Genomic DNA, 13244 nt, shown 5'->3' on the forward strand with positions numbered 1-13244 from the left:
TTCAAAATTCCCTTTGTGTTCATTCTCAAATTGCATCATCAATGAGACAAAGAGCCCCAAGAGGGGACCCTGACTCCCAAGGTACCATATGATGGCTCTGTTGGGACTCCACAGATCTCCAGTATTATTTCTTTCCTGCTTTTAATTTTTTTAATTGGCAGAGAACATGAACCCCTTTCTCCACCCTTAGACTTCCAGCAGTAGAGGAAACAATCTTGGTGCACTGAGCAGTAACGAATACCAGGGAGAGAGATGAACATAAAAGCACACTTTGTTCTGCATATAAGAAAGCAAAACGCAGGCTGAAGGTAGTTCTGTGGTACATCACTTGCCTAGCAGCTAATGCTGTACCATCAAACAGTAGCAGCAACAACAACCAATTTAGGAAACTGGGTGTAGAAGAAAAAACCTATAATCCCAGCATTTGGGAGGCCTGGGCACCAAGACTGCAAATCAAGACCACCCTGGGCCTTTTTGTTACTCTGATTTCAGAAATCAAAACAACAAAAAAGACAAAAACCAAGCAAACAAACATGGAATTTCAATGGAAAAGAAGGCAGAGTCTCCAGGAACAAGAGCCATGCTCTGAGGAGCAAGGACCTACCAGACAACCAAGTTTGTTGGTAACTTTGTAACCTGTGCTGAAAACCACTTCATTTCAGATCCATCTTTATTCTGTGTTTTTGTTTTGCTTTGTCTGAGATAGACTCTTGCTTTATTGGCCTCCAGCCTTAAACTCACATTTCTACCCCAGCCTCCTGAGAGGCAGGCTTACAGGTAAGTGCCACACCACTTAGTTGACTCTAAACTTCTTACAAGAGTATTTAAAGGGTTGGGTCTAAAAACCAAACAACAAACAAACTCGTTTTTAAAGTGTGCTAAAGACAATGTATCTCTTTCAGCTTCAAACTACAGAGCATTTGATAATCTATAGAATAGCTGCAGCTGGGTAGCCGGGTTCTCCCTGGGTCCTGGGAGTCCTTACTGTTGCTCTTCAGCAAACTGCTTCTGCATGTCTGGAGTGTACTGTGGGCCTGGAGGACGCATGCCCAGGAATGGTGGCTGCCCCAGGAAAGGCATGCCTGCTGCTGGCATTGGTCCCATCGGTATTCCTGCCTAGAAGAAACAACAGGCAACAGATTAATATATGGGTTTCCTTTTTAATTATTAAAAACCTTGCAAAATTATTGTACAGTATTTTTACCAGTAAGATATACGATACATTCTAGTGGAAAATTAAATATAAATATAAATATAAATATAAATATATATATATATATATATATATATATATATATATATATATATAGGCTGAATATTTCTGCTAGCGTCAGAGGACACCACTGGTATAAACTCCTTCAGGCTTCATGGTAGCACAGGGTTACATGCCACTGTGCTCAATAAGCCACATGCTTTGAGGAAAGGTGTCATAACATATGTATGTATCTTGTTTTCCCAGCATCAGTGAAGACCCTGCCATATGGCAGTCATTTCACATGTAAAATAGAACTTGATTCCCAGTATTTATAAGACAATAAAAATTTGGAGGTAGAGAGATGGCTCAGCAGTTAAGAGCACTTGTTGCTCTTACAGAGTACTGGGGTTTGATTCTCAACACCCACATGGTATCTCGAACCACCTGTAACTCCAGTTCTAGGGGATGGATGGACTCTTTTCACTGTGGCTGGCTCCAGGCACACACATGGTGCATATATATAAGGGCAAGCAAACATTCATACACACAAAATAAATAAAACCTAACAAAAGATAAATATTTTGATACTCATATCAAGTTATAATAACCTAAACTTTTACAAAAAAAAACAAAGATCTAATCAATAGTAAATGGTATACCAATACAATAATATAAACTTAGCTGAAGCATCCAGAAATAAGAATCCCTCAGTACAATACCTCTTCACAAACTCTAACATTAAACATAGAGTAACAATAACAGCAATTTTCCCCGAGTAGAAGTTTCTCCTGATAGCTCCCATCTGAACCATGGATGCTCTTGAAGCCCACTGGAGACCACAGCTTCTACTGTCTAGGAAGTGGGAAGGACTTGTTCCTTTAAAACATTTCCTCTTCTCAAAAAAACCCAAATACAGTTTCTTGGTTTTGGTAACAAACTCCCCATTCACCACTGCACCTGTCCACACGGTCTACCAACCCTAACTTCCTCTGGTCTGTTTCTTTATTGAGCCTGGGGTCTAGCTTTGTTGTTCAGGCTAAACTCAGGATGCTAAAACCGAGACTCCCTCCTCTCCCCCTTCCTTCTCTTCCCCCCTCCCCTTCCAGAGGTCAGCCTTTAATTTGTAGGTAAAGTCAACAGTTCCACGGATGACTCGCCCAGTGCTGTGCCTTCCAAGTCTCTGCTCTTTGACTTCCTCACCACAGCATGGCAACCATACCCAGGCTCCCAGGTCTCCTTCCCACTCTACTGTCCCATCATTAGCCCATCAGCAACAGTCAGTGGCTGTCCCTAAACTGTTTTATTTTAAGCATCCCAACACTTGGCTTCCCCCTCCCACCCTTTCAGCTCATCTACACCAGTCACCTTCTACTTAGCACCCCCCAATTCCGTTAATCTCGCCACTCCTACTACCTGCCACCTTCACCAAGGCCTCTCTCCTCTCACTTCTCTTCCTGTTTGATAGGATTCCAAAGATCAAAATTAAGCTGGCCTTACAGTATTCTCAATTCTCTTGTCAATTTCTTTAACTTTATTTTATTATCCTCAACCTGTGTGTGTGTGTGTGTGTGCGCGCGCGCACGCACACACACACACACACACACACACACATCCATGCATGTACAATGTTTATGAGGAGGTTAGAGGCCAACTTTGTGAGTTAGTTCTCTCTTTTCATCTTTATATGAACTCTAAGGGTCAAACTCAGGTCATCAGGCTTCAGCAGCAAGCACCTTTATCTACGGAGCCATTTTGGTGACCCTTAATTATCAATTTCCTGATCTGGTCTTCTGGTTTTTTTTTTCTATGATGTGACTAGATGTGAGATTTCTACTTACTTATTCTCACTGTCGGTGACTGTGCCCCTGCACCATAGTTCCACAATAGTTCCTTTACTAGAGACATGACTGCATGTGGCTAGGCCATACAAGGCACTGGAGCTTCTGTAGTTCCCTCAATCACTTGCTCTGCATGTGAATTTAGAGGCCCATCTAGGAGCAGAGGCTAAGAGATGGTACCAATGCCTGCTTGTGATGGAACCCTTGGAAGTAGATGCCTTAACCTCAGACAAGCCCTGAACCAGCATCCTGCCCTCACCACACTGAATGCTGAGCTGTTGTCTACTGCTACTGCAGACACTAAATCTTAGAGCAACCTGTGCACATCAGTAGACAATGACTTTAACTCATATGTGTATTCATTAAGCTTTCTGGTTCTATTCACCAGCATCATCAGCAACTCAGAAGCTGTCTCAGCTCTTACTTCTCATTTATTCTATTGTCCTTTCTTTCTAGGACTCCAGCTAAACGCACCTTAGGCCTTCTCTTGTATCATCAAACCCTCACACATCTCTTTCTCCATTTTGTGCATGTGCATTCTTGTACCTGTGTGGGCTTGCATGGGAATGCCCCAGGTGGATGCCCAGAACACTCCTCAATTGCTCTTCTGCCTTATTTACTGAGGCATGGTCTCTCATTCAAACCCAGTGCTCACTGATATATCTAGTTTGCTGTTTGCTCTGGGGATCCTCTGCCAACACTGTCTATGCCTGGATTTTAATACAGGGCACCATGCCCACCTGACATTTAAATGAGCCTCCTTCTTGCCATCAAGCACTTTCCTCAGTAGGCCAGCTCCCTGGCTCCTCTCACACGTCCTCTTCTTATTTTGTCTTCATTCTAACGAGCTTCTTCTGACTTCTCCGGCTCACTGGTTCTTTTTTCTTTTTTTCCCCCTTTTTCCCCTTTTTGTTTCTGTTTTTTTTGAGACAGGGTTTCTCTGTATAATAGTCTTGGCTGTCCTGGAACTCACTTTGTAGACCAGGCTGGCCTTGAACTCACTGAGATTCACTTGCCTCTGCCTCTTGAGTGCTGGGATTAAAGGCCTGTGCCATCACCATGCAGCCAGCTCACTGATTCTTTCTTCAGTCATTTCTAATCTTCTGTTAAATCACCCATAGAATTCTTCTTTTGGTTAGTATATTTTTCAGTTCTGAAATTGCTTAAATCTACTGTGTCACTTTTTATAATTCTGAGTTCCCTACCAAGATTTTTCCACTTCAGCTTTTATTTCCTTAGATCATAAAAATATAGTTCCAGAAAGAAAGAATACATAGCTTCATTGTCTATTCTACTAATTCCAATAACTAATATTTATTCCGAATGGTTACCGTGAATATGGTTTGAATGAATATATATGAAACAGGCTCATATATATTCTCAGCAATAGAAAAGTAACTGAGACAGTCACCTGCATGTGTGAGTCTTTGAGTTTGAACTGCACTGTGGCATACACCTACAATTTCACCTACTTGGGAGGCCAAGGCAAAGTGGATCCCCTGAACCCAGATATAACAAAACTCTATAATGCTGGGCAGTGGAGGTGCACAATTTTAATTCTAGCACTTGGGAGGCAGAGGCAGGTGGATCTCTGTGAGTTTGAGGTCACCTGGCCTACAGAGTCACAGAACAGTCAGGGCTACATAGAGACCCTGTCTTGACAGATAGATAGATAGATAGATAGATAGATAGATAGATAGATAGATAGATAATAGACAGATAAAACTCCATTAAAATGTAAACTATTTCTAAACATAACCAAGTTCTTAAAGCTATAGCTCTTGACAAGCAGATGCCCAACAACAAACAAAAACTTTATACACAACCAAAAAGCAAATACCTGCATTGCAATGGGTCCTTGGGACATTTGAGAGCTGTAATTCATTCCCATCATGCCTTGCATATTGGGTTGCATGACAGAGACCATAGGAAATCCTTGCTGCTGCATTGGCATCAGGCCTGCTGGAAAATACCAAGGCTTTATTAAAGTCATGACCTATGGTTTATTTCCTTGAAACCACATCACCCAGAGACTTGCTAATTGAAAAGCTGCACAGTACAATGGAAAATGCACAAGGTCCTGATGAGACAGGCCTAACTAAGAATTCCATCATCTATTTAGCTATAGAATTTCATCTGTTAAGTCAGTAGCTCTCAACTTGCAGGTCATGACCCCTTTGGGGAGACTGGAACTACCCTTTCACAGAGGTTACCTAAGACCAATAGAAAACACAAATATTTACATTATGAGTCATAACAGTAACAAAATTACAGCTATGAAGTAGCAACGAAAATAATTTTATGGTTGGGTCACCACAACATGGGGAACTGTATTAGAGGGTCTGTCTTAAGTGAAAGTAATAATACTGGTTTTGCAGAACTTGAATGTGGATATGAAATGAGTGACTTGGCCTAAATATGGTACTCAGTCTTCACCATGAGTTCCAGTGATTCCTGCCCTCTGGTAGTCATAAGCTTGTATCATTTCTTCCCATGTTGAGCTCATATTACCTAATAGGATTCTGTAGTGATGACAACATGTAACCAACTGCTCAGCCTAGTTCCTTTGGGACAAGATCTGGTATGACTGAAGGGCTAGCCTGATCCTCCAGCCTCCATCTCCAAAAGCTGTAATCACAGGTGTGTGTCACTGCACCTTGGCTCCCAAGGCTAGTCCCTGGCTTCCTTCTTGCTTTCTGGGGGGAAACCACTGCTGCACTATGGAACACTCAAGCTGTCCTTTGGGGAATCCATGTGGAGATCTGGGCCCACTCCAAAGAGGCCGCATGAGTCTGCCACCTTGAGTGAGCCACCTTGGAAGCAGATCTTTCAAGTTCCTAAAACCTTCAGATGACTGCAGTTCTGCCTGATGGATTTACTGCAGCTCACAAGATGCTCTGAGCCAAAGTCACCCAGCAAAGCCACTCTGAGATTCCTGACTCATAGGCACGTTACAAAATAACAAAATGGTGATTTTGCAAAGTTTTGGGGTTATCTGTTATATAACAGTGGATGATAACACTGAAGACCATGAGCTCTGGAAGTCAAACAAATGGGCTACAAACTACCCATGGTACCCTGAGTGTTTGCTCACTCTGCTCTGTCTGAATGTCTCTATGTCTGTCTCTGGGACTCTCTCTGACTCTCTCTCTGTCTCTCTCTCTCTCTCTGTCTCTCTCTCTCTCTCTCTCCCCCAGACTCACTATATAGCCAGACTGGCCTCTAAATCTTCTTGAGTGCTGGCATTGCAGCACTCCTGGTTTTTCTTAACTTTGTTCTGCAACTTTACTTCTCATCTGCAAAACCATTTACTGTTTATTACGTCAAAGAAATGCTATTCCTCTTCCCTTTCCTTAAGCGAACACTTACTCAAAACAGCATATGTGAAGCATATGTGACATAGGAAAACCATGGGGAAAGTACTAAGTACACTAGCATCTTCTAGGTTTCCCCAGTGAAACATTCCCAAGAGCAGAGAAGAATAAATGTACAGCCTTTGGGGTTTAGTAGTCAGCAAATGTCTACCACACACAAGAAGCAGTTCCATGCCTTGAGCATGACAGTGAATACGAACACAGCTTGGGCACAAACTACACTCCAACTTTGCATTTTACCACACTCTGCAATCTCATTGATTCCAGCAGACATGTCCAACCTATGGGCTGCATGCAGATGATCTGAGGATAGTCATAAATGCAGCCTAATACAAAATCACTAGCTTACTTAACACCACAAGAACCATGTATACACGTGATTGTGTGGTTCTTGAATGTGAACAATGCAAATGCTGAGAAGCTTTGCTTCCTGGGTTGTTTTGAGACAGTCTCCCTGGATAGACAGGCTGGGGCTGGGATTAAGAGTATGTGCCATCATGGCTTGCCAACTTTTTCTTCTTTTTTTAAAAACAAACAACAACAAAAACCAACTAATACTTAACTTAAAGAAGAACAGAACTGTCAAGGTGGACACTACCTGTAGTTCAGCACTGGGTAGGCTAGGGCAGGAGGATTGCACATTTAGAGGCCAGAATACATAGTCAGATGCTATTTCAAAAAATAAACGTATACTAAGCAGCAAAGGAAAAGAACAGTGTACTGTATTGGTCTTGTTTTATCATTTGCGTTCTATATTTCTTACTGCCTAGTGTCAGAAGCACATCTCCACTTGCAGGCTGACAGCAAGCGGAGGTATACGGCTCATTTGGTTTGTCCTGATTCTTGAGGGTCTATGGTAGGCATCGTCCTAAGAACACAGCAATGAATAAAGCCAGAGCTTCCTGCTATAGAATCATGCTGTAACTGGAGACAACAAATAATTAAAAACAAAACTAAAACAAAGCCCTGTAAGTCAGGTGGTAGTAAAAGCTGGGGCAAGAAAGAAAGCATAGCAATGGGAGACGACTGCAAGGAAATGCAGTGGTTGTTCCTCTGTGCCACGTGCTCAAGAACCCGAAGGAAGGACGGCAGCCGAGCGGCACAGGCAACTGAAAAAGAGAATCTCAAAGGACAGTGCAGGCAACGACCGAGTAGTGTCCTGGGTAACCAGAACACTCAACAGTCACAGCTTTCCCTCTTATCTTTAGGGCCTAACGATCATTTCAGTTTTGAATGGGTGATTTGGGTATTGGTATAACATTTAAGGATTAAAGTATACAAAGTGAAAAATTAAGTTTTCTCTCCTTGTCTCTTGATCAAGTACACAAGGCACTGTGGGCAACACTGCTGGTGTTTTCTTGTATAATTTTTAGAATTCATCTGTGCTTCAAGTCTTCAAATGACCAAAAGTCCACTCTAAAATACTTTTAAAACCCCTCATGCCAAACTAGGTGGTACATGACTGTGATCTCAGCCAGTGGGAAGTGGAGGCAGGAGGATCAGGAGTTCAAGGTTATCCTCAACTACACAATGAGTTCCAGTCCAGCCTAGGCCACATGAAATGCTGTCTCCAAAGAAAACAAGAGCTGGTGAGGTGGCTCAGTGGGTAAAGATGCTTGCCCAAACCTGACAATCTAAGTTCAATTCCAGGAACCTTCACGGTAGAGGGAGAGAACTGACTCCCACGAGCTATCCTCCAGCCTCACTTCACACTCACTGTGGCTCTCAGACACAAACATACACTACACGAGGTTTTGTTGTTGTTTTTTTTCAATCACTAAAACAACAACAAAACACCCCCTCTAAAACAATTCCAAATGTCAGGGACTGGAGGGGATGGCTCAGCGATTAAGAGCACTTGCTGCTCTTGACAGAGGACCTGGGTTCTATTCCCAGCACCCCACTTGGTGGCACACGACCACTAGGATCTGACAATTCTGAGCTTCATGGGCTCCAACACACAAGTGGTACACTCATATACACTTGTTTGTGTGTGTCTCTCTCTCTCTCACACACACACAATAAATGTCTTTTTAAAAATCCCAGTTCTAGAATTAAGAACTATTAGGCAATCCTTGGGATCTTCTTCTTGTTCAGTTTCTTTGCTTCATGTGTGGATTTTTACCTCAAAGAGTAAAAAAAATGCAAAGCAATGAACCACATAGTAAACACAACTTTGTAGGACAAAATACCTTAAGCCATTTGATATAAATCTGGGACACCCAAGCAGAGAAACACATACTCATACACACAATGAAAAGAATACAACTGACCCTTGGAAAATTGGCCTGCAACTCCACCTCTTCCATGGATGGAAACAGTCAGTGAGCTAATTCCCACTGCTCTGAGTGCCCTTGATCTTTTATCTCCTGGTGACCTAGGAGTTTCAGTTTCCCCAATGAGTGTACTATAGCCAGCCAGCACTGTGAGAGGGGCCACTTTTCAAAGGCAGCTGGAGGCTGAGGGGAGTAGAGGGGAAGATGGTGGAGCTGCAGAAGGGAGCAGAAAAAAGCAAGACAAATGTAGGCAAACTCTTCCCTCAATTTTTGTCTACAGCAGAACGGGTCAAAATTTTATCCCCTAACTCCAGTTGCGTTCAAGGTATGGCGAGAACCGATGCCAGTGGGCTCCAGTTCTACAGCCAAGAGAAGGGGTGCAATGAACAGAGATATTTCCAGGGAGAAAACCGACTCAAATCTTTTTATTGTTTATTGAGATAGTATCTTGCTATACAGTCCAGGTTGACTCAAACTCACAACCCTGCCTCAGTCTCCCAAATGCTAGAATTAAAGTCATATGCCCCCATAGCTCGCTGAGACATAAATACTTTTCTTTCTTGAGACAGTCTCACTATGTAACCATAGCTGGCCTTGAACTCAGTTTGTAGACTAGCCTCAAATTTAAGATATTGGCTTACCTCTTCTTCCCAAATCCTGGGATTAAAGATGTATATTACACTAGTTTGAGACTTAAAGACTTTTAAATTGGAATATCAGATCTCTTTTATGTGCATCATTATAATAAGACCACTGCATATGGAAAAAGCATGCATGAGTTATTAAAGAGGTTTGTTTATTCATTCAACAAACATCACATGGAATCTACCATACCACTCAGGCAGGGTGCTGGAGACACTGGGAAGCATGCGATAACAGCTCCTGCCCTCTGGCACAAAGAAGGCAGAAGACCAAATAGGAAGACGAGAGAATGACAGCTTGTCTCAGTGTCACCGCTTGTTCTTACTGTCCTTGCCCTGGAAAGTTTCCCTTCACCTCCTAGGTTAAATAGCAATCTACTGAAATAATGGATGAGTACGTTTGGGAAACATTAAGAGTGATTCCTTCACTCCCCAAATTAAACTTTTTAAATTTTTTTTGTTTTGTTTTGTTTTTCAAGATGGGGTTTCTTTGGGTAACAGCCCTAGCTGTCTTGGAACTAGCTCCTGTAGACCAGGCTGGCCTCAGACTCACAGAGATCCGCCTGCCTCTGCATCCTAAGTGCTGGGATTAAAGTATATGCCATAACTGCCCGACTAAACTTTTTTAAAAGAAATTTCAAGAGAAGGTGTCATACAGAGTTAGGACTATAGGATAATCTTACTTCATTGGGCAGCAATATAACTTATCTTCTTCGCCATTTAATTTCTAAGTTCAGAAACAGTGTAAAACAGCTTAGGTTTGGGGCTGAGAATGTGGCTTAGGAGTAGAGTGCTTGCCTAGAGTGTGCGAGATCCTGGGTTCCATTCCAGGACTGACAAGAGAAATGTTAGGTCTCACATACCTTGAGGGGGTCTCATTCCACCTGCAACAGGAAACATGAAGCTGAAATGAGAATACAAATATATGTCAGTATCTTCATCTGTATTAGATTTCAAACAAAACCTGATTCTCACCTGAAGGAAAGAACCAGACAGAGCCTGGGATTGGGTCAGTAGCACAATGCTGACTTACTATTTAAAATTTTTACACATATGTTTTGTCTGCATGTTTGCCATTGCATTTCATGCATGCCTGGTTCTCACAGAGGCCATAAGAGGGTGTTGGATCCCCTAGAATTGGAGTTTCAAAAGTTGTGAGCTGTCACGTGGGTGCTGGGACCTAAATCCAGATTCTTGGCAAGAGCAGCCAATGTTCTTAACTGCCGAGTCATCTTCCCAGCATGAGAATTATTAATATTAATAAAGACTAAATTTCCCTATGATACAAAGTATAAGTCTGCTAATGTTGAAGGAACTTTGGGGATGTGTGAAATAGAAAATAGACAATCCTGACATTATTCTTGACTCTGTCACCTTGTGACCTCCCTGGGTTCAAAATTCTCCAACCATGAAATGGGAGGGCTGGATTCATTTAATGAGCATCTACTGTGTGGAAGACTGGAGTAGTTAGCAATCTTGAATACACAGGTGCAGACAGATAACTGCACAGCAGGGTTAAGTGTGCGCTTTAAGGCAAGGTCCAAACACTAAGAGCTCGGAAGAGCAAGGTTAAATTTTAGGTTACACCTTGGGAGGACTTGCGGAGGTGGTATATTATTGTGTGTGTGTGTGTGTGTGTGTGTGTGTGTGTGTGTGTGTGTGTATATATATATATATATATATATATATATATATATAATCACAAAATGTTACCATTTGAATAATTTCAAGTACATAATTCAGTGATATTGAGAACATCCATAATGTTGAAACCATTACAACCACTAACTATCCATGTTCAGAACTTTTCTGTCAGCACAAACAGAACCTCTAGTGCCATTAGCAATAACCCACCATACCACAGACCCACTATTCTTTCTATCATTTATAATTTGTCTATTCCAAGTTTAAATATTAAATAGAACCAGGTAGCTAGTATCTGGATTCTTTCACTTAGGCACACTTGCTCCAGGCTCATCCATACTATAGCATGCATTAATATCTCAGTTCCTTCCACAACTGTGATCCAACTCAATGTGCATAGCAAACTGTTTATCCTTCCATCTCTACATGGGTATTTGGGTTCCTTCTACCTTCTGGCTGACGTGAACAATACTGCCATGAATACTGCCGTGTGTGTGCCTGAGGCTTCCTTCGGTTCTGGTATGGACCTACGAGTGAAGCTGCTAGGTCATATGATAGTTCCATGTGTACTTCTTGATAACTGCCAAATTGTTTTCCATGATGGCTGCACCAGTCCACATTCCTACCAGCAACACACAGGATTCTGTTTTCACATCCCACACAACACCTAAGTGTGTGTGTGTGTGTGTATGTGTGTGTGTGTGTGTGTGTAGCATAGAGGTCTCTTGCCTGCATGTATGTCCATGTACTACATGCACATCTGGTACCTGCAAAAGCAAGAGGAGGGAGTTTGATCCTCTGGAAAACTAGAGTTACAGATGGTTGTGAGCCACCACCGTGGGTCTTGGAAACCAAACCTTGGACCTTTGAAAGTGTTGCCAGTACTCTTAGCCACAGAGCCATTTGTCAGTCTCCCCCCACTCCACACACACACTATATATAAAGACAGCTACCTGAAAGGGGATGAAGTGGTATCCCACTGTGGTTTGGATGTGACCTCTCTGCTATCAGACATTTTGAGAGGAAGAACAACATGTTGCAAAGTGTACTTTGGGAGGTTACTTTAATGACAGCATATGAAAAGATTTGAAGTAAAAAGAACTGGCCAAGAAGCTACCCAATGTTCCTAAGGATGGGAAAAAAGTGGGCAAAAGATTCGAAGAAGGAAGACTCAAGAGAACCTGGTGGCTGCAGGGTGGGGGGCAGTGGGAAAACAGAGCACGGCGAGGGGGATGCTGAGCTGGGACAATGCGAGGATGAGGAGCTCAGTATACAGGCCTGGGGAGAAAGGTGCTGGGGACGAGACCTCGAGCAGCAACCCGTTACTCAAGCTGGGCGTGGTAGGGCACACCTTTAATCCCAGCACTCAGGAGGCAGAGGCAAATGGATCTCTCCGAGAACTCTGAGATCTTGAGCCCAGCCTGATCTACAGAGTGAGTTTTAGGACAGCCAGAGCTACACAGAGAAACCCTGTCTCGGAGAAAGACCTGGAAAAATTCAGCGATCCAGATTAAATCTTTTAAATAAAGATTTTTTTAAAAAGCAGAAAATTTATAACATAAACAAGGAAGTGGGCACATGTAGCAAGATGGCTCCACGGGCAACCTCGGAGTCCTACACTGGAAACTGAGAACAGAGTGGCTACTGAGACCACTGAGACGTGAGGGAGCAGTTCAGAACCAAGGACGGACACAGGTCAAGAAAGCAGCTGCCAATGTCTACTGCTGCAGAAAAGCCTGTCCAGGTGCAGGTTAAGAGAAAGTCACTGCCTTGAGAACGATGGTCTCCAGGAGGAAGCATCGGCAGGGGGGCAGGCTCAGGAGGATGCACAGGATTCTTACAGCCTGGAAAACGAGGTTTTCGAGGAATGAGACTAAAGAGCAAGGCGGGAGCTGCTTTGAGGAATTAGTCCATTCGCTGAGGCTGAAAAGGGCACAAATCAAGAAAGGCTTTTTAAAAATTTATTAAAAGAAATTACTTTATGTGTAGAGGTGCATATGCATGTCTTATTTTGACTGCACGCATGTCTATACACAACAAGCAAGCAGTGCCCATGAAAGCCAGAAGAGGGTGTCAGATTCTATACACTGACCTTAAAACTGCTGGAAAGCAAGCATATGCATGCTGGGAATCAAACCGGAGTCTTCTGCAAGAGCAGCCTGTGCTTTTGGCCACTGAGCCAACTCTCCAGACCAAGAAAGGAAAACTCTCGACTGAAAAAGTCTCTCAATTTCAGAGTCAGACTTGAGAGTTTCTGTGCAGCTTAGTGAGCACCA

General features: G+C 42.8%; 1 protein-coding gene across 21 annotated transcripts in view; it reads right to left on the minus strand.

The window, feature by feature from the left end:
* The window catches only part of Synrg (synergin gamma), a 79247-nt gene that overhangs the window by 61417 nt on the left and 4586 nt on the right, over positions 1–13244 (minus strand). For 13 of the 21 annotated variants that reach the window (XM_085695567.2, XM_085695582.2, XM_085695585.2 and 10 more), the window contains exons 2-4: positions 10188–10228; positions 4874–4995; positions 986–1116 (exon numbers count right to left, since the gene is read on the minus strand). In XM_085695567.2, the coding sequence (XP_085551693.2) occupies positions 986–1116; positions 4874–4995; positions 10188–10228 (294 nt within the window). The remainder of the gene's footprint in view (positions 1–985; positions 1117–4873; positions 4996–10187; positions 10229–13244) is intronic. The other 8 variants (XM_085695584.2, XM_085695583.2, XM_085695578.2 and 5 more) reach the window with 1 other exon arrangement.

This window comes from Myodes glareolus, chromosome 9 (genome assembly GCF_982192425.1).
Source record: "Myodes glareolus chromosome 9, mMyoGla1.1, whole genome shotgun sequence".
In the NCBI taxonomy this organism is placed as follows: domain Eukaryota; kingdom Metazoa; phylum Chordata; class Mammalia; order Rodentia; family Cricetidae; genus Myodes; species Myodes glareolus.